Source organism: Zeugodacus cucurbitae, chromosome 4 (genome assembly GCF_028554725.1).
Source record: "Zeugodacus cucurbitae isolate PBARC_wt_2022May chromosome 4, idZeuCucr1.2, whole genome shotgun sequence".
In the NCBI taxonomy this organism is placed as follows: Eukaryota; Metazoa; Arthropoda; class Insecta; order Diptera; family Tephritidae; genus Zeugodacus; species Zeugodacus cucurbitae.
Window position 1 is genome coordinate 60,645,946 of NC_071669.1, and position 22,996 is coordinate 60,668,941.

Consider the following 22,996-nt stretch of genomic DNA (forward strand, 5'->3'; position numbering starts at 1 on the left):
TCTCCTGTCATCAAACAAACAGTCAGCGCACTCGCGTCTTGGCTCCCACGTCACTGTTGACAGTCATACCTTTGAAGTAGTAGATAGTTTCGTCTACTTGGGAACCAGCGTTAACAACACCAACAATGTCAGCCCTGAAATCCAACGCAGAATCACTCTTGCCAACAGGTGTTACTTTGGACTGAGTAGGCAATTGCAAAGTAAAGTTCTCTCTCGACGAACAAAAATCAAACTCTACAAGTCGCTCATTATTCCCGTCCTGATGTATGGTACCGAAGCGTGGACGATGACAACATCCGATGAGACGACTCTTGGGGTTTTCGAGAGAAAGGTTTTGCGTAAGATTTATGGTCCTCTGAAGATTTATGGTCCTTGGCAACGGCGAATACCGCAGACGATGGAACGATGAGCTGTACGATTTATACGACGACATTGACATAGTTCGGCGAATAAAAAGACAGCGGCTACGCTGGTTAGGTCATGTTGTACGAATGGATGAAAACACTCCAGCTCTGAAAGTGTTCGATGCAGTACCCGCTGGAGGAAGTCGCGGAAGAGGACGCCCTGCACTCCGGTGGAAAGACCAAGTGCAAAGTGACCTGGCTTCACTTGGTGTTTCCAGTTGGCGCCAAAAAGCAAAAAGGAGGAACGAGTGGCGCGCTCTGGTGGATTCGGCTATAATCGCTGAAGCGGTTTTTACGCCAAATATATATATGTATATATATATATATATATATATATATATATATATATATATATATATATATATATATATAAGACCAAAATCTAATTAATTTTGAAAGTATCGGGGGCAAAAATCTAAGTTTGAAATTATCGTTATTTGATTACAGAAGATATGGGTTATTGAATAAAAACAAGGAATTCTAGAGGAAAAAATAAATTGTTCCAACTGCAGAATAATTCAGGTTCGGTGAGGACAAAAATAATTAAAACAAAGATCCAGAGTCCACTGCGGAAAAACCTAAGCTCTGATTCCCTAACATCATCGTACATTAGTCTCATTGAACATCAGCAGTAGCAAACCATAACCTCAAAAGCAAATTTAAAGATGATAATTACCGAAGAGGGAAGATAACACCCATATTGCTGCCGTAATAGCCTGTTTTGCCTTAATATTTATTACCTTGTTTTCAGCTTATTATTCATATAATTTTTTATTTTTATTTTTTAGTTTTATTATTTTTTTTCACAAACAAATTTGTTATTCCGCAAAGGTTATGTAAACACCCCCACATGTTTAATTAATTTGTAAAAGCCCAATTGAATGCAAATAACGCTGACCGACGACCATAAAGCGCGATATGTGCGAAAGCAAACAATCGAATGAAATGAAGTGGCAAAATGAAGTCCTCAAATGGGCAATCATGAATCAGCAAAAAGAAAAAAAGAGACGAAATTGCGTCGAAAATTGAATTGAAATGTGTGTCAAAAAGTGATTGGCGATGCTTGAAAAGGCAACTGTAGATGGATGAAGTGCAAATGTACTTTTATACATATGAATGTGTATAAAGTACTATAATAAAGAAATGAAAAGTAAATTATAGCGAAAAGATGAAGAAGAAGAGTTCTAATTGAGAATCTGCTGAGCAATTTATGCATAAAATGAACGTATGTACTGTCTGTCTACACTGCATATAAATCCAGAGAAACACATATCTACTATACACATATAGACGTAAGCAACCCACAAGCGCCCCTCAAACGCTTGCTGTGATTCAATTAACCGTATGCAGCGGCACTTGAAGCTTAGCAAATACGAACTAAAGTGAAATAAATTGCCGACGCCGCCAAGACAAATGCATGAAGACCACAAAGTGTGGCAAGAATAATTGCCAACAAACAGCCACACACACACATAAGTATATAAGTGTGTATACTAACACACGCGCGGCATTTTCATATGATTTTTGAAATTAAACAAAAAAATAATAATATTTCTATTATATACAGACATACAAGATGTATAATCTCATGTTGTTGCTCTTTTCGCTTTATGAACTCATTTTTCTTAACCCATTTTCTCCGGCATGCGTCTATTGCCTTACGGCCGTAATGACAAACAAATTGCTCGAACCTAAGCGCCCTGTCGCGCCACTTTAATTACGAGATCCAAACATTAGAGAGGCGTTAAATGCTTTGTTGTCATAGTGACTTGCTTGTGGAGAGTAGTGGATACTTGTTGCTTTTTTGCCTACTACTTCCAATTGCCTTTGTCTTTTATATTTTTTTTTTATTTTTTCTAAGCGTCTGCTTGTGTGTGGAAGAAGCTTCCTTTGAGCTAACAAAAGCGCGGAAAATCTCAAAGCGTTAAAATATGTACACACACACATATACAAAGAATGACATTTGAGGTTAGTAACTGAGTAGTAACTGAGTAAGTGCCGGCGAAACCTTTTAGTAGGGGCCAGAGGAGTCAAATGAGCTTTTTAATGGGCTTAAATGACAGACAAGTTGCTCAACTGACACCGTTAGAATGTTATTGCACCAAAAATATATACTCTTTTTAGAATTTATTTTTTCGTAGAATTCTTAGCTAGTGTCTTATGGTACCTTTCAATTCTACTTAATATATTAATTTAATATATGTTCATATGTATTAATATTCAGCTACGATTTGCGAAATTCGTCAAATTAGCATTATTAAATTAAAGCAAAATGCTAAAGCTCGTTAATTCCGCTCAAATATATGTACATACGTATATATGTACACTATATATACATATATGATATGTATATGTAAAGACTTCGCGCTTATTACAAAACTCTCATTTTAGCCGCGTTTCTTTCAGCGACTCTTCTTGGTTATTTGTTAACTTTTTTATATATTTTTTGCGAATAAGTAGCGCGCGACGGGCGTCGCATCAAGAACTTTGAAAATAAAGTCGGAAAACTACAGTTATGCGTTAACAAAAGTAAACAATAACCAAAAAGAGAGGTACGTTACAGACAACAATTTCATAAAAGAAGAGTATAAAGCACAACAAAAATTAAAAAAAAAAAAAATTATATAAAAGTATGAGAATGGTATATTTCCGAGTTCAGTAAACTAATTATTAGACTGAATGACGGTAGAAACTTGAAAGTACAAAAAAAAAAAACAATAATAATGTTGTAATAATATGGAAATTAATAGAGATTAATTATGTGGCAAATAAAATTTAAAACTTGACTAAGCGTAATAAAACTGTAAGAATAATTATAAAAAATTAATTAAAATTAAATTGAACTATTTTTTGTATGAGGATTTTATAAAAAAAAGTTCAAAAATAAATATTCGAAATTTACAAAATAATTTTCGAAACTTTAGGCCTTACACAGCTGTGAGAAATTAAGAAGTTTGATCAATTAGAATTGGAAAAAATTTGACAAATTTTAGAGAATAAAATAGCTATGAAGGTGACCCTAAAAACTTTTTTTCCGCCGCTTTTTTGTAAATTTATTTTTTTTGTATAAAATCGGTTACAAATGTCGATGAGCCTCAGCCGCACTTTTCTTGGAATTAAAAAAGAAAAGCTAAATTTCCCGCAAATGTCGAGAATTCGGCTCAAAAAGTGACATTTTCAGTTGAGAATAAGCCTGGGATACAAACATATCTCTACAAATAGTTTGTTGGGTTAATGTTGTCCAAGATCGATATAAAAAAATCGATTTAATCGACCAGTGCTTGACCCTAGAGACATCTATTGGAAAACGACGGAAGCAAAGTTGTAGACCTAATAATTTCTTAATTTAATTTTAGAAGAAGAGAAAAGGAAATTCCCTTTGAACTCGATATATGTCTTGGTAAGTTAAATAATACTCACTTTTAATATGAAATCTCTCAAGAGCTTTTTTGAGCTTTTCAAAAATTACAAAAATCGCAACGCTATTCAATATATTTTAATATATACATAAAGAGATCTTTCTAAAAGCCCAATCTCTTCAATTAATATCAAAATTTCAAAATAAAACTGAGGACAATCTAAAATTTTCTATAACTCTCATAGAGTCAATAAACACCAGCTACTACAACAATTACAACCATTCAAACTCGTAAAATCTGTTATTAAATAATTAATAATTTTACGACCTTTTTTATTTTTATTTCCTATTTTATCGCCCATTTATTAAATTATTTACCACATTCCTAACTACATATGAACAAGTCCAGTCCACTTACAACTGCATAGACAACTCAAGCGCTAATTAATATTTCACTCACATTCGTTACACGATAGTCGCTCGGGTCATTGTGCATAGTTGTTGTTACCAAATGTGGCACTCTTGCGGGTATTTGTGTGGTGTTCAACTAACTAACTGTCATTTGCTGGTCATTTCCTTATGGCACATGAAAACGAAAGCATTTGACGAATAGCAGTCAATGCAAACTGAAGATAACTAAATTCGGGAAAGTTGCGATTGAAAGTGATTTTATATGAATATCGAGGGATTTAGAAATTATTAATATTATAGTGTTGCAAAAACGTTGTTGTTGTTAAAAAAATGAATGTGAACGAGCTTAAGTAGGAATTAATAAAAAACTAAATTACAGATAGTGATCATTAGCCATTGATAGTTAGCTAAAAGAATGAGTTTGTTTATTAAAAATCAATTATTTTTTTCTTTTAAAAAACAAAATTAAATATTTTTTTCTTAAAAAAAATAATTTTATAAGCTTAAATTAAAAAACCGATTTCGATAAATAGTTATAAAGTTTGTTGTTATTAGAATCAGCATACATACATTAAAATTATGAATTTTTTATCTAATATTTTAAATATTTTTTTACCGTTTTAATAATATAATACTGATAAAAAATCTATTCAGTTTAAAAGTTTTCGCCATTGCATCTATGTACCACAGTGAAATTTAATTTCAATGAAATTATTTGATATACACAACACTGTTCGCCAAGTACGCCTAAAAGTATGCAACAGTTTTCGATATTTTACAGAGTGTTCAGTTTGTTGTAGTAGAAGAGCGTACTTTAAAATTAGCCACCACTGTGTGGTGAATGTTGAGTATAAGATAAATTGTATTTGATGTTAGGCAAGCATATGATTTTGAAATTGGCTGTGATAACTTATATTTTTTTATTTTAATACATATTGTAAACTGACTCCAGAGGAATATCACAAACGATATTTAAAATGTCATACATAATATAAGAAGAAAATACTTCCTTAGAAAAATATAAAAAAATTGATCTTTTGTGAACTGGAGATCACAAATTTTACATTAAAGGCTCAAAACCAATTCTTTTTTAATAAAATTTTATAAAAAAAAATAAGCACGAACTCTTAATGTCGAAGGTCGGTTATTTAGCGATAAGCAAATCACGATTAGATTTAAACAAGCTCCGCCAAGAAGGACAAGAAGATGCTATTGGGGAACTTCCTACAGAAGTTGTTGCTGAAGAGGAAGAGAACCGATTTTATTCGGCCAAGGATTGGCTTTTCGACGAACTAATCATGTTTTTATTTGATTAAGACTCTCCGCTCACTTGAACAACAACAACAAATTTCTGGTGTAATTTGATTTTGAATTCCAAGTACAATGGATGGAAACGAATAACCGAAAAGAGATCAGAGGAGCTACGACCAAAACATGCTTCAGTGTAAATTAATGATCAAATTTTGCTTACTATTTTCTTTAGTCATTCATCAACCATAAGGTAGGTCTACTCTGACATTTTGTTGCTCGAAGCAAAACAACAACAATAAGTAGACAGTAGATTTGGCGAATGACCTTGACAATTTCAATTACAAGCTCATATAAAATCATAGCAGTACCGCAACTTACAGAGCTTCTATTGTTTACTAGAAGAGCTTCTGCAGTAGATCACTTTAACAGTGTTTTCTTTATGGTTATGAAATCAATTCTCGTTCATAACTATAGTTCACATAAGATGCAGTTCCGTACATACTTAGGTAAATATACAGACATATGTATATAAGTAAATCTGTATTTTTTTGAATAATTTCCATGTTGCTACCAAGCCATTTGTAATTTGACGCTCCTCTTAATTACAACAACAATAGAAGTGTCTGGGACTTGGTCTCGTCTTTGTTATGCAATTACGTCCGCATTGAAGTCACACGCTGACGCACAAAGTCAACGGTTTAATACTTAATTAAAACTGAAGTTGATTATATTGTTGCAATTAAGATATACTCCAGCAAGAATAATGACAAATGAATACAATAACAATGCACGCCGCACGAGGCGTGTGCTGAATGCAATAGAGGCATTATTTGTGTAGAATTTATGACACTTTTGCTTTCAGTCAACGAGTTGTGTTGAGAAATGAAGTAAAATAGATATGCAACAAAAGAATTGGAGCACAATAAAAACAGTTAGAACTGAAAAACAAACAACAGCAACAAAGAGAACAATGTGGCGCTTTGTATGGCATAAATCTGCGCATGCGCGACGGCATATCAAGCGCCCACCACAACTTTGCCACCCCATGCAGCTCTGCAAAAATGCCGTTGCACACAGTAGCTGGTGGCAAAGAGTAGATTTGTTGCTCTTGTTGCAACAAGGAAACACTTTTACTGCTGCAGTTGGCTGCTTGGCTGCCTGACTGCCATTGTTGCCATTCAGCTTTTCATGGGCGACAACAATGCATCGTTAGCGGGCGCGATAGAGTTTCACATGACACGCGTCACCACTTGCCGGGAGCGGCGGAGGCGGTACGGGGGACTAGCTGTCTGTCGGATTGACTCCGGCTGCATAAATAGTGCAGACAACAATTCGAAACAGTTACGTAGTTGCCGCCTTTTGCAAGTTACATATTTGTTATTGTTTTGCTTTCGGTTTTTTTTCAGTTTTTCTTATTTATTTATTTATGGCATTTTGTTGTGGCTTACTGCCGCATTTACCGCATTCACACCAGCTGTCAGGCGAGCAACAATGGGCTAACGAGGCATGCAACGAACAAAAAACTCAGATACAATATACAAATAAAAAACAAAAAAAAAATAAAAAATATTTGAAAAACAACACCACCAACAAGCAATCGCTTCATCAATGTAGTTGCCATAAAGTTGGTTACCAAGCGGTACCGGATCGCGAAATTATTAAAGCTCATATTTTTCTCACATTCTACTCAATTTTTTTACACTCATAACTGTTCTTCTCTTCGATATATGATTCTTATCGATCGAAACCGATATTTACGTTTATTAAATTAAAATAGTAATAAAAAGTCTTTTTTCTACTCACATTTACTAGATTCTCTCGTCGTATTTCATCGACTTCGTCACGTCGTGAGATTCTCTTCTTCCAATCATCCTCCCCGCTCTTTTGCAGGGCCGCAAGCCGATCAGCGATCGAACCTGTCTTACAACCAACTGTAATTGTGCGTTGATCAGGACCCATGACCTACGAAAAGAAAAGTTTAAATTTAGTTTAAAATTTATATTTCGAGTAAATAAATATAACATAACAAGTAATATGCAAGTTTCTACAAATCAGGCTACCTAAGACACAGTGTTTCCCCTCTATCTTCATCATCTAGTCTAGCAAATAGCCGAACCAAACAAGGTTCTCATACGTCTTTAGTTATACGCTCCTATTTTTTGTGAGATAAGAAGCTCACAGTTCGACTTATTTTCTCTAAGATATCACTACTACGATCTGCTCAGTCTGAAACTATATACTTTGTCGAAGAATTCAGATAGATTATTTTGAATTTTGAAGAATGTTCCCAACGTCGGGCATAAACAGTCGTTTAACAGTTTCAGGCCATCACTTTCTGACTCACTGATGGTAGTTCTCAATATGATGTAAACTGACCTCGTTTTAGAACTTAAACCACTTTAAGATATTCGTTAACAGTGTTTGGTATGCAAAGTAGAATCCCATATATGCAATGTTAAAGACACTTAAGGGTATCTTAACACTTATCGTTGCCTTAAGTATATTCGAAAAATATCTTCAATCCTCAAGGGTTTCCAAAAATCTCTTTTTGGTAAAATGGCACTTTTGGACTTTTTATTGGCATCGGTGGTCTTTGAGACCGTAATTGACTATTTTATTAATAAGGTCCTGGGCCGTTTAGCGAATTTTTATGAACAGCTCCATAATAAACAAGTAAGGAAGGGCTAAGTTCGGGTGTAATCGAATATTTTATACTCTCGCAATTTATTTATTTAACTATATTAATATTATATAATACACAATTTGAACGACATATTCATCATATATATTAAATCCATATATATTATAAAGTCCATTGAAAGTTGGAAACCATAATATTAGGTTAGAAGCACCGAGGTCCTCATGTTCGATATATGGGGCCTTGAAAACTTATGGTCCGATTTCGGCGATTTTTAGAATGGGGCTGCCACACTATAAACATAGTATTTGTGCAAAGTTCTGCACCGATATCTTCACTAGTGCTTACTTTATATATTGTAAAGTAAACGATTCAGATTGTCTTCAAAGTTCTGGTATATAGGAAGTAGGCGTGGTTGTGAAGCGATTTGGCCTATTTTCACAACATATCATTGGGATGTAAGAAAACTATTACAAACCAAGTTTCATTGAAATAGGTCGAGTAGTTCCAGAGATATGGTTTTTGACCCATAAGTGGGCGACGCCACGCCCATTTTACATTTTGTAAAAAAATCTGAGTGCAGCTTACATCTGCCATTTTTTATGTGAAATTTAGTGTTTCTGACATTTTTCGTTAGTGAGTTAACCCACTTTTAGTAATTTTCAACTTAACCTTTGTATGGGAGGGGGGCGTGGTTATTATCCGATTTCTTTCATTTTTGGCCTGTATTAGGAAGTGGCTAAAAAAGCGACTGCAGAAAGTTTGGTTTATATAGCTCTATTGGTTTGCGAGATATGTACAATAAAACCTATTTGGGGGCGGGGCCACGCCCACTTCCCCAAAAAAATTACATCCAAATATGCCCTTCATACCGAATTTTATTTTCATAGCTTTATTTATGGCTTAGTTATGGCACTTTCTCAAGATATCTTAATTTTTACTCAAGTTACAGCTTGCACAGACGTACGGACGGACGGACAGACAGACATTCGGATTTGAACTCCACTCTTCACCCTGATCACTGTGGTATATATAACCCTATATCTTACTCGTTTAGTTATGTTGACTCGTTGTACCGTTATATTGACAAAACTATAATACTCTCTTTAGCAACTTTGTTGCGAGATTATAAATATGCCCCCTTAAATTTTTCAAGGTTTTCGGAAGTATTTTCAAGTGTATTTTCGTATGCTTCTGTGGTCCCTTACAAAGAATGTGCCCGAATAGTTTTGTAGAATGTTCAAGAGTTCATCAATATCCACCTGGACCTCAACAAATTGCTTTCTTACTTCGAATTCGGCAGATTTTCGAATGATGTTTGCATTTTATTGTCACACAACTCCATTTAAAGCAAGTTGTTAACTTGCCTCTTAAAATAAGATAACTAACAGTAACATTATTGCCCATGAAGCATACCTCATGTACAAACGATGGGATTTTCCGTTGAAATTTCTTATGAATCATCAAAATTGAATTTCCACTATCTGAGATTTTCGATATGGATCATTGAATTCACATTTCACAAGATCTCTATATGCACTTACATCGGTATGTCTGTCGGTATTTTAATTGGAGTTCGTCGCACAAAATTTAATATCCAATGACTCATCACGAGTGATTCACTCACCTGTGTTAAGCTGCGTCGAAGACCGCCTTGTAAGAATGACGGCAAAGCTGTGGGATTATGCGACTGCGCGGCCTCACCCTGTTCTTGTTCTTGTAAGTTCTGTAAGCTTTGTGCGTTGGGAAAGTTGCTGAGATTTGATGCGGCGGCTGAAGTATGTGGTACACCTTGTGACAGTTCTTGTTGTTGTTGCTGTTGTCCGGGTGCTTTGTCTACATGCCGTAATTTGACGAAACCGCCGCTGCCGAATGGTGGCAATTGTGGGCCAATGCCAATGGGTAAGCCGCCTGGTGGTGGTGGTGCTGCAGCGGCGACAATCGCTGAATGACTTTTACTTTTCGCAATGAGACTGGAGCTGTGTGAAAGAGGGAGAAAGAGCATAATATTTAATAAGGAATTATGTAAAAATCATAAAATTCATGGAAAAATTGGGAAAATTGCAGAGTTATGAAATACAGACAGTCTACCAGCCGGCAGACACGCGCTCATGTGGCAGCTAAAATGCGTTGCAAAGTCGTTAACACGCAAGGTGTCTAACAATTTTCCGGCACCTAACTTTTCAAAAAATAAAAATATAAAATTTATTTCTCTTCAAATTATTTATTTTCGTTTTCCTTTATGCTTTCGAAGAAATCACCCAAGACTGGCTACCGGTTTGGCGAGTTGCGCCAATTATGCAATGCATGAGTAAATATAAACGTCTACATACTCGTATGCAAGTCTGAAATAAACTCCAACCGCAGCGTCTAACTACTTCCTTGTACGCCCCAAAACGTCAAAGCGACCAACCAAGAGAGAGGAGCGTCGACTAATGAGCTACGCTTACAGCTGGGAGCGCTGGCTGTTATTACAGCAACAATCATACAAAAATATCGACGACCATAGCTGTAAAAAGTGACTTGAAGATTGACTGCTAGCTAGACTAAGTTAGAACATAACATTGTTGTTGTATAAGTTAAGCAGTGAAAAGTTAGCTCTGCACTGTGCCTTAAGCCCTCGAGTAGTTCAGCGTAGTTCACTTTCCCAGCTGCATAAACTGCATTTGATTCTATGAAATGAAAAATTTAAACAACAACAATAGCAACATTAATGCGGAAATCGTGACCATGCAATATCCATTGTGTCTCGGCTAAATGGGTCTTACGCGCCAACGGGGGAAACTGCTTTTCTTTAACAGGCAAATGTATATTGGCTGTCTCACTGACTTCCCTACAGAAAAGAAAAGGCATAGGCAGGAAAAGCGTCTGACATTTTGCGACTCTAACTGAACTGGTGAAAAACGGATGTAAAAACAGTTAGTTTCCTCAAAAAGTAAAAAAATAATCCACTATCCGACATTGAATCCGGTTAGAGTATATTTATTAAGTTCTGCAGAGAGTTGGAAGAAGTGCTTCGAAATAAATTGAGAATTAATGAGGTGTCCTCCATATCAATATATATTTTAATAACTTTAAGTGATCCAGATCCAGAAACTCGTGAATAAATTTTTAGTGAGGTCTAGGTTAGGTTAGGGTTGGTGGTTACCTGTCGACGCACCCACAGCTTTGGAAAGCCCATTATCACTCAAATCACTGGGAATGGAATCCCCTCACATTATCATATCACCTCTTATCACCCTGTGATCGTGATGAATTTAAATAATTCACAAAGTTCGAAATATGCTCCTTCCGCCACATTTTCGAGCAAGCTGTGACCGATATTGAGATTATTTTCCTATACAACGTCTTTCATCCGCTTAGAAGATGTGCTATAGTCTTTTTTTGAGAGAGCTCTCAGGTCTTTTAAATTGAGCTTAGAATAAAGTTCTATAGGATACGGGACGTTGGATAAAGACAATCACTTTCAAATTCACCAGAAGGTCATCAAAGAAATACATTTTTCCTACTGGGCATTTATCACTTATTAAATATTCTACTGGGAATTAAGCTTACGCCACGTAGAATGAAACTTTTACGTTGATGAACTGCCAGTTAAGGAGTCTATAAAAATAAAAGTCTGCAAAAGTGCATGTCTCGTCAGGGAATTGTAGGGAAAGTAATGGAATAAAGTCTCATAAATAATATGGTAATTTTCATGACTGTTGCATGAAATTGAACTCAAACTAGAGTGCAATGATGATTTAAAGACCTGTAAGCAAGTCATTATAGCTGCCAATTTGATGTAAAGGCAATTTAAAAACTTTCTCAAATGAACGGCATCACGACTTCTCTCTGCTTCTTCTCTCAACTTCCCTACTGCCAAGGAATTATGTGGCAGTTGCTGATATCAGGTTCTTGATCAATGATAGCCTGTGAGGTTCTACAGTTCCACAGTTCTATAAAGAATACCTTCGTCCATACAAAGATGATATGGAACATGTAGTTGTAGTTCTTTGGTTGAATTTTCTAGCTAGTATACTTTGCAGATGATTTTCATAAAGATCTGTTAAAGATAAAAGATCTGAAAGAAATCATTCTTAAGGGAGTTAGTACTGATCTCGAAACTATGTTATATACATTAATGCTATATATTTACTTGAGAACACTTTTTGTTCACGTTTAGATATTTCGATAAATAATTTAATTTCTGATAAACAATATTGGAGAATTCTAATGTTTTTAGATAAATTTATAAATAATAAATATTGATTCAAGAAATGTTGAACTTACTTCTAAAACTTTAGGTTTAGTTCTCAGTGGATATATAATATTTCTTTTTTGTTTTGATATATTTTTTTAACTTTTTATAAAGACATACCTCTTGAAACAGGTGTTTTTTTTTTCACCAAAAATTATTCACAAACTTATTATAGATTCACACGTTTTAGACCCAAAATACACTTGCTTTTTCGGTAGAAAGTAAGAGACAACCGCTGCGGACAGTACACGACACTAAACTAAACTCAGAATTGAGTGCTCAAGCCGCAGGTAGACATCTAAATAGTTATCCTTTACCGAAGAATGAATTCAAAGACCGCGAGGAATCTATTAAATAGCGAGTTAGCAAAACAAACTCACGGATAATAGCGGACAAGCAAGCGATTTAGCGGGAATTCTACGAACAGGTACTTAAATAATCGGGGAATACTGTCGAAAATTTGTTTGTCTAAAAAATTAGCGATAATTAATATTTGCAGAACAGGATTTAACGAGTCTACAGCGCACACATACATACATCTAAGAAAACATGCACACAATGAAACAAAAACACAACGTATGAGCCGATAATGATAAGCAAACAAAGGTTTTATTTTTTTGCTTTCGAGTAAACAATTTTATTTTTCATTTTGTTTATTAAACGTAAGTGCCATAAAGTGATTATCAGTTATGTAAATAGGCTTCTTATTGTGAAGACACATATCTATGTATGTATGTATATAAACAAATTTTGAAGCAGTGGCACTCCCCAACTAATTCACTTGTATTCTCAATAGCTTGTCAATTACTTAAGGTCAATCGATCCTTGCAGGTACCTCATACAAAGAATTATATGTGCATGAACTTTTTGCAAAAAAAAAATGAAAGATTACAAAATTGTAAAATATTTCTGGGTATGTAGGTTGGTTATTATTAATGTATACGATATAAAAAACAAAACATTTACAAATTTCAATTTTTTTTTTTAAACTATAAAACAGAATTGAAGTTTAGGCTAATAGTAAATATTTATATGTGCATTTTACTATTTTTACCAGTAAAACCTATACATTTGAGTTTAACTGAAAGAAATGTTTACTTCAATAGTCAGTAGAATTGCCCTTATATTTTAAAACTAAATTAAGCCGCTTAATCAGTTATGTAAATATTGGCAAATTTTTGCTTTCTGGCTAATTTAAGGTGACGTACTGTCTCAAGCTGCTTTCCGTTTTGGAAAACAGGAACAGACAGGATCCCCCAGTGATCCTCAATAGGATTTATGTTCGAACTCAATGCTGCACATTGTAATACCGGAATTTTCCGGTCGTTAAATATGTTCTTCGTGTGGACTGAAGCGTTATTCTGCCGATATGTCCTGTTATATGCTATAAATATTGGCACCAAATTTTATTAACTCGCTGTGCAAAATATCTACATAGATATTAACATTCATTTGAGTGGATATAAAACATGTAGGTGGCTTTCCACAGCAGCAAAATGCAGTCCATGAAATCAAGGTACCGATGTTCCAAAACATCGCTCGTCGTCGACCAAATTTATTTTTTTTTTCGTCGAAATCATCGCCATCAGCCCAGAATTGGTATTTATTTGCATTACCTTAAATGTGCATTATTGTGGCTTTGTTTTAGGTACCATGGAGATTTGTTTGAGAAACTGATTTTATTTTTAATATTTATTACTATACATATTTATAGATATACGAACATATATACACACATATTATATAATAGCATGTGAATCAAGTTATTAGAAAGTGAGATATAGAAAAAATTTGAATTTTTTTGGTGTTGCCACCTATTTAATAATTCATAAATCAATCAAATTGATTCGAAAAACTCACTAGACAATATTTCTAATCTATTTAGTAGCAGCGATGGTTCAGAATTCTGTTTGGAAAATTGTAGATCAATACTTATCTAGAGGTTTAACATGCGAACATTCCCTCTATAAATCCTCTTTCAGCGCTAAGAAACCTACTAATAATATTAAAATTAAATATTGCTTACGCTGCTCTTCATTTAATGAATCGTATAACAACAACAATGGTACGATAGCTATTATCGCGTGCCTTTAATGCATTTATTCAAAAGTTGTTTTCGGTGGGCGACATTAAATTTGCCAAAAGCATATAAATTACTAGATAAAAATGGTGAGACGCCCACAAAATAAAACGAAATTGGGGAAAAAATAAACAAAAACACACACACAAATGCGAGCTTACATTTTGAAGGTCGCGAGCTACAATCCATTTTAATATGCTTTTGTATAAAGCTACACGTAACCGAATTCCCCAAAAAAAAGTTATTTTTTGTATTAATTTGTTACCGTTACCGTTACCAAGTTACGGTTGTTATAAATAATGCATTTTATTTTGTTTCGTTGTCAAGTTCACTTTGACGTACGTCATATTGGAGATATTTATACATATAAATGACAAAGAATTGGAAAATAAAGACATCTTAAAAAGACATAGAAAGATAAAAATTTAAATACTTTTAATTGGAATAAAATTAACAAAAAAAAATAATAATATTTAAAAAACAGTTTCTATGTATATAAACTGATTGAGAATAATGTGCAGTTAATAAACTTTGAATTTTAGTCCGATAAAATTTCGTCTTCTCATTTCTTGGTATTTATTTTGTCAAAAACACAGAAAAAGTATTGGGTTTACATTTCTTTCGTATTTTCTTCAGAAATTCATGTCTCCGCGCAACACCAAACTTTAGAGGTTATTTTGAAGGCAGTCTAAAGATCCTGCGATCGTTTTCCTCGCCCAGTTCAGCGATCTAGAGATAGATAATGAAATACTGAACCTCAGATTTCAACGAACTGTTATTACAGATTCAGGGGAGCTATGGCAGTTCTGCGATCTTGAGATAGATAGTGAAAATTCCAGATTCAAGGGAGCTATGGCAGCTTATGACACAATTCCCTTATCAAGTACGAGGCAAAACAATTCTAGTCCCTACTTATTGAATTAGTCATCAAAAGGTTTTTTGCGGCGTCTTCTCCCTCCTAAAATGGGTATTTGTGATTGAAATGGCATAAAAACAACTTAAATAAACTAGAACTCAAAATACGAGTATGATGGTGGACCTCTTGTGATTTGATGGGGTTTGAGAATCAAAAAAGTTTTCTTCCTAACTCTAAATAGTGAAGAGCTAAATATTGCTTTACTAACACAGGATCAATGGTTCAGTAAGCCGATTTCCGATCGACAGGTGACACCGAACTTCCGATTAACCAAAAATATTCAGAACGTTCTGTGAAACCTAAGTTTTTTGTCAAATTATTTTTAAAATCGTAGTAATTATAATGAATTGGTTATGAAAAAGATGATGATGAAACTGTAGTGGAAAGCAATGGCTATAACTGGGAACGAAAAAATACTTTGATATATCAACTCTCAAACTTATTTCTATAATCTACCAACAGAAATATCTAACTTGACACAATTTGGTATCTACTTGTACTTCAAAACACATATAACCCTTCCTTAGTGAAAGCAGCAAAACATTGCCACGTGACCCACATCCACAAAACCTTCATTCCCTTCAAATTAAGTCCTGCTAAAGAAAAAGTAACAAAGTACAAGAGAAACGTCTTGCCTGCGATTTCAGACGAAGGCAGTCAGTCAGTCGGTCGCTGGCGCATCAATGGCGGCAGGTCACTTTCGCATTTTGTGGCCAGTTGACGCTGCTGCAAGTTGATTGCTGGTCAAAGCCCACTGACTCCTTCACCTCAAATGCTTGCAACGCGTACTCAAATCACTATTAACTTGGTGTTTCATTTTCCTTTCCGCGGCAGTGGGTTGTCACAGCACGGCTTCGAGTGCACATGCGTCCAAACTAAACTTGCAACGCAGAGCGCAGCGAATGAAAAACTTGTTCGGCGACAAACTTGTTCCGCACCAAAGTGGAGTAGGAGGACGACGAAGGTGACAATGCTGACTGCGTGACACGATTTCGAAATGTTGCATTAACAACGGCCGATCGACGGCGCTGTGTTGGTGGTTGCTGACTTGCTGATTGATAAAAAAAATTCCACTAGCTGTTTTTGCTGTGCTGTGCTTTGCGCATGCGCACAAGTGGAAACGCTGAAATGTTGTCGCCAAAGCAATTTTTGCAACGAGTGGCACTTGGATACATGTATACTTACATACACATATAGCATACATTTATCTTCGTCGAAACTGAAATTTGGGTTAAAGTCAGCATACACCGTGCGTGGCATGCAACATTATGGCAGTCAATTTAAAGTGCAACTTTTATTGCAACAACAACATTTTTATTAGATTGTAGCAACTCGTTCATTGTGGCTAACTGACAGCTTGACGCGTTGCACTTGTCAAGCCATTAAGCCATATTTTGCACATATTCAAATAAATTGCATAATTATACTTTAGGTCGGTTGGCATACGAGTTTTCCCCAGCTTGCCAAACCAGCTTTTCCGATTGAAAAGTGAAATTAATTGGAGAACACAGGCACTTGGTTGCGGCATTTTTGCATGCCTCGCTCGTTAAATGGCTAGCTGACAGACCAGATGACAACGCAAAGAGGACGCGTTGAAAGCTGTGAAACTCGCCAGTTGTGGCTAAAGACAGGGCTTATGTGTGCCATATTGCAAAAAAAAAATTAAAAAATTAAAATAAAAAAAATATAAAAAATTTAAATAATAAAAAGTTATAATAAAAAGTAAAAAAAAATTATAATATTTAAATAAAAAAAATTAAGAAATAAATTTTTTATAAAAAAAATATTTATAAACTTATTTTTAAAAAAATTTCCAAATTTAATTAACTGAAAACCAGCGTCAAGCAGGAAGCCTCAAACGGGCAACGCAACAATTTGAGCCCAGTTAGTGGTGGCACAGCGTGTGCGCGCAGATAACATGGCATAGCATAGCTCGTACTCGTTATGGCGATTAAGTGATAGTCAGCCGCATTGCTGGTAATCGATAGCTATGCCTACGTTGCTTGTGGGGTTTGTGGCAAATTACACGACGAAATTACAGTGGAAGAGGCGCACAAATACGGGAGTATTTACTACAATTTGCGTCAGCGGCAATCACAAATTGCAAACCGCTAAAACCGCAATCACCGAGCAGCGAACAGCAAAATAGCAGAAACCCGCGTTCAAACAATGAAATTAAGTAAAATTGCGGTGAAAAAAATTATTGTGCCTCGGTGTATAGCGAAAAATTGCGCACAAGCTACCGCACAGTGTGTCTGGAGAGAGATAAATGGTGCTACATTTTACACAGCCACATAAAAAATTTTGTCATAACCTACTATATGTACTATATGTTTTTGTCGCTGAATTCGAATCCATTTAACCCCATCAGATCAAGGTGTCGAGGTAACCATAGAAAACCAATATGGCGGACAGCGACTTTTAAGACTCATCGGAATCGCTTCAAACTCGTTACTCGGAGGATCTCGGGGTCACTGATAACGAATTTAAGGTTACTTTTTAAAAATTCAAAATGGCGAACCAATATGGCGGACATATTTTAAAACTTCCCCATTTTGCATCTGCCATTTTGATTTTTGAAGAACCAACACCCAAGTCGTAATAATCAATCAATGAAAGTTGAAAGTTGAAAAAGAGGTTAGGTTAGGTTACGTAAAGATATAGATCTCCGCAACTGCAAAGAGTCTCACTTAGACAACTTCGACTGTCCTCTGTGATACTGAAATACTCCTGACGGATCGCCAAAACCCTTATGATTCGACAAAACGCTTGGACTCTATTAAGAAGTCCTTAAGTCGGTTAATGACGATTCCAGTCACTTTCCTGGGTTCGCCGAAGATGTGCGACGAGTTTTAACCTTAGTCTGGCGAATGCTGGACATTAAAGGAGGAAGTGCTTGGATGATTCCTCTTCGCATTCCACCAAGCAGCTTTGGCAAACTAGCGTCTGCCTTGATTCCTAATCTCATCGCATGTTGTTCCTATTGGACAGTGGTCAGTAAGCACATTAATGATCGCGTCAAAATGAGCCTTATTTTTAAACAAATATTTTTTTATTTATTTTACTGAGATATTCTGAGAAACAATAGGTTATTTTAAACCCAAAAAATAATAATTAATTTTTTAAAGCTGTCCCAAATCCATATAAGATTCAACCTCAGTCCCGTTGCGGACAATTTTAAGAAGATCAAATCCAAAATCTGATTGTTAGAGATTAGTTCGACAATCTAATTTTTTCAAAAAAGCCAAGACGATGTGAAAGTAAAAATGATAGAACAATCAACAGTCAATGCATTTTGTAAATATTGTAATAAACATTTTTCTTTTTCTTATTTTTTCATCACTATTTTCCACACTATATGCCATTGCAATTGCAATGGCACAGCAATTTCCCTACATCATGATTTTGCCATTTTTAACCAGTAAAAAAAACTACAAAATTGTTTACGTTAACTGATAGTAATCGCCACGACTGATGGCAAATCAATGAGTGTATTTTAATGATTAGGTTAAAGTGAGCAAACATGGCCTTAATAAGCATTAAGTGACATGCAACACAACGAACAGAGAAAACATTAAAGAAAACACGTGCAGCATATGGGTGTGTTGCCAACCGCATAGAAATAGGTTCGTATGTACTTGCAACACCCACGCGTCAATAGCGCACAGGAAGCACGGCAGGTGAGGTGAAAAACGCTTTGAAATTGCTGGGACCTCATTCGACTTTAATTGATTTGCTAACTGACAGTGTGACGTTAATGATAGGAGAATACAAGCAAAGTGCTAAAAATAAGTGCATTGTGTTTTGAAAACTCGCGAAATAGCTTTGGTAGGTGTGGGCCTTTGCTTTATTTGAAAAACGTGAAAATTTGTTTGTCATTAAATGTAGAATGGCGGTAATTTGAATAACGCCCCGATAGATTGTAGGGCAGTAATTGGGTAATGATTGGTTATAGTACAGTGAATAATGCGAAAATTGCGCACGAAGCTTTTCATACAAATTTATTGTAAAATCGCAAAATGTGCGTGAAATCATGGAGAAAAATTGCCTCCAAAAAAAACACTATAACTGCAAAAAAATATGTTTTTGAATAAGTTCTCGAAACTGATCCCTATCTAGTCACAAGATATCTACTTGTTTAGTTTTTCATAAAATGTTTTTGATGACGACATTTTAGCGACAAAGATACGATAAGTTAGATTTATTCCAGTTTTTTGGATAGATACAGATCAAAAATGTAGGACAGACAGAAGGGTATGTCTTTAACGATTAAGGAAATACGAAGATACTTGTTGCATATATGTTAGTCTCCTAAGGGGTTACATGGGTTTTGTCGGGTAAAAAGAGGCCTATTTTCAATATTTTTTTCTGTAAAAAAAATTATTTATTTTTTTCAAACTTTTTTCTGTTTTATAGATATATATTCAAAGAATAATTTCTGATTCTTTCAAAAAAAAAATTAAAACTCCTCAATTGTGACGTCATTTCCGGTGACCCCTCGGAAAAAAGGTGCGTCCGCGTTGTCAGCATAACTCCTGACAGGATCATCCAAAATGAAAAAAACTAAAATAAGTGTTTTAAGTAAGACCATAAACTCGTGCTTGAACGAAGGACAACAAAAGTAAAAATTGGAATTTTGTAAAATATTTTTCGAAAAAAGTAAAAATTTCACTTTTTTTTTTTAAATAGTTGTAATTGAAAAAAAAAAATGAAATCCTTCGTTCAAGCATGAGTAAATTGTATCTCGAACACTTGTGCAAAATTTCAAGATCAGTTGAGTAGTTTTAGAGAAAATTTTACAACCGACTTTGAAAACACGGTTCCGAGAAAAATGCATTTAAAGTTTTGAGTAACAATAATACATAATTTGGAGCACACAGCTTTCAAAGGCTGTATCTCCGAAACTATTATTGGGATCGATTTGAAATTTTAGGATAATATTCTTGAGATTTTGTAGAAATTAATAAGCCAAAAAACAAAAAATAGATTTTTTGAAACTACGAAACCCATGTAACCCCTTAAATAACGGTGAAATTCATTGTAAAGGTCCATATATTTGCACAGGGCTTTAGGATCGCCAGATTTTTACTTTAAGATTATATTATCGTCATTGATATCCACAGAATAATATTTGATGATCGAAATATATTAGAGATTTTGACCATAATTATATGTACTACTAGAACTAGAGGATCAGAGTTCCGCTGACTTTTCAAAACATATGATTAAAGAGGAGACAAAATGATTAAAGAGGATTTGAATGTAGACGTTTAGAAATAAAGTAGGATAACTTAAGTCAATTTATAACGGTAAAATCCGAAACCGAAAAGGCTACGAATATTCTAAAGAATTTCGAGGGTTCTTGAATGAAGAAGGCCCCTGAACCGAAAATAACGTGCAAAATAAAGACTTTTTACTGCGATTTTTTGGACTACAAATTTATTTTTGTTTTGCCGAAAGTTAAAAACAAAACACATCTAGTTCATCCGGCGTGAAAATTAAAAGTGTAAAATGGAAAATTTGCAAAAAATATAAAGCAACTATTTGGCACACAACTTGCCACCCACTCAAGCATATTGGACACGCTTTTGAAATTACTCATACAACAACAAACCGCACCTGTTTGCAGCACCGCGAAATTTATAAATATATACACACACACCTACATACATATATATAAAGTACAAAAACAAGCTTTGGACCCACTTTTATTTTCACAATCCTTTCTTCTCCGCTGCTACAGTTGTGTGTTTTAGTCGCCACACTTTGTTGAACAACAACAATAAAAGTAAACGAAGCGCGAAGTTTTCATTTTCCACCTTACATCACATCACCACGGCACAAGCCCACCGGTCCATCACTCAACGCAACTAGCAACTAATGTGCTAACTAAACCACCTGTTGTTGTTAATGCTGTTATGCAATGCATATATTTAAACTTTTTTGTGGCATAGCAAACTCTTCTCGCTTGTTGTTGTTGTTGTTGCTGATTTTCATACACTTGCATTGCTGCACCCACGCCTTGTTGCCGATAATTGCATTTACACTAAATTAGCACACATTTAGTGAGCATGTGATTGGTGTACAGCACCCACCTCCCCCTCTTCCTCTTATAACCAAATGGGAGTATGATTGTTGCAACACTAAGTGCGAAGTATATGTTGCAAGTAAACCACGTTTATGTGGCCGTAAGTGCACCGATGTTTCGTGGGTGCGAAAGTGTTCAATTAGCAACGGTAATTGTTGCCTGCTGGCGCCATCGGCTGTGACGGTGTTGAAGGTCTCACGGCGGTACAATAAATACATTATATTTTTGTTAAAAAAAGATAAAAAAAATAATAATTTGGGAATCGCTGGACAGAAAACTAAAAAAATTTAGAACTAAAATTGTTAAAGCCCTTATATGCCCCCATATACTCCTACGGAAAGCATAGAAAGACATTAAAATTTAATTTTTATATTTTACGATGGCAAACCTTTATTGTCGCCAACAAAAGCTCCATTTGAAGGAAAACGACACATAAACTCGGGGAGAAGGTACAGATAGCCCAGTATTTTTCAGTCGGACGAATAAAGTGACTGATCGTTAACCAATAGTTTATTTATTAGGTAAAACCCCTTAAAAATGTGTTGATTAAATGCACAAACATTTGTGAGAGCGTCTGTTCAAAATCACAGGTAGCTGTACAGACATTTTTCTTCTATATATCGATATTAATGTTGTTAAATGAGTTAATGGTCTCACATGACTCAAGCTAGTTTCAATATGACGATCCGATCCAAGTACTAATGTCAGTGAGATTGGGTTCGCCTACGATTCTTCAGGTCTATTCAATTGAGTTCGGAATCCATAAAAAAATAAAATAAGTAAGTATGAAACAGCTATGAAATAACTATAACTAGAGATAGTCCCTGGATTTGAAACTCAAACCTATAGATGTGTTCGGTGCGGTTTATAGCCAATCCTTCATCGAAAAAAGTCTTTTCTTTAACAAAAAGTTCTTGAAATAAACTCTAGTCATGCCGAGCAAACGAAAATGATTAGTGACTCAGAGTGCTCACGGTATAAGAGAAACAATTTTTTAAAGAAAGTACTCGATCGAATGTTTCGAGGTTATTTTCAGTTATATTATATTTTTTTTACAAAAATATCGAAAAATAACGGAGTTATGGGAGATGCCAAAAAAAAGTTCCCCAACTGCTGGCATAATTCCGGTAGGTATTTCCTATACAATGACCTACGATTATTTAAAAATATCAAAAATTAACAAAATGGCGTAGTTCTGAAAAAATGAGAAATGTCGTTTCGAGAAAAACGCGTTTAAAATTTCGAATGTAGCAGCGTATCCTACAAGTGGTCGCTCTGTAGAACGCTGTCATTCAAAAACTATTCAAGATACGACCCTATCGCTTTCAATTTTTCAAAAATAAAAAAAATAGATTTTTCGAAAATGTCACACTGGTCAGCCCTTTAATGAGGCGGGGAATTGATTTTAGTAACATTATTCTTTCTCATATCATTTGCTTGATCTTATTATTGGTTGATAGTACTATGGATTCAACAAAATATTGTAGGATTTTACTATAGTACTATATAGTCTTTGAATCAAACTATAATACAAGACTGCAGAACTACAGACTCACCGCCTCAGAAGGACTTATTGTTTTTAGGAGAGAAGAGTGAAGTAGAGTAGAAAA

The 22,996-nt window shown here is 34.9% G+C and overlaps 1 protein-coding gene across 18 annotated transcripts in view; it reads right to left on the reverse strand.

The window, feature by feature from the left end:
* Positions 1-22,996, reverse strand: part of LOC105220753 (supervillin) — a 363,739-nt gene that overhangs the window by 37,827 nt on the left and 302,916 nt on the right. For all 18 annotated transcript variants that reach the window (XM_054228592.1, XM_054228584.1, XM_054228583.1 and 15 more), the window contains 2 exons: positions 9,690-10,041; positions 7,228-7,386 (listed from right to left, as the gene is read on the reverse strand). In XM_054228592.1, the coding sequence (XP_054084567.1) occupies positions 7,228-7,386; positions 9,690-10,041 (511 nt within the window). The remainder of the gene's footprint in view (positions 1-7,227; positions 7,387-9,689; positions 10,042-22,996) is intronic.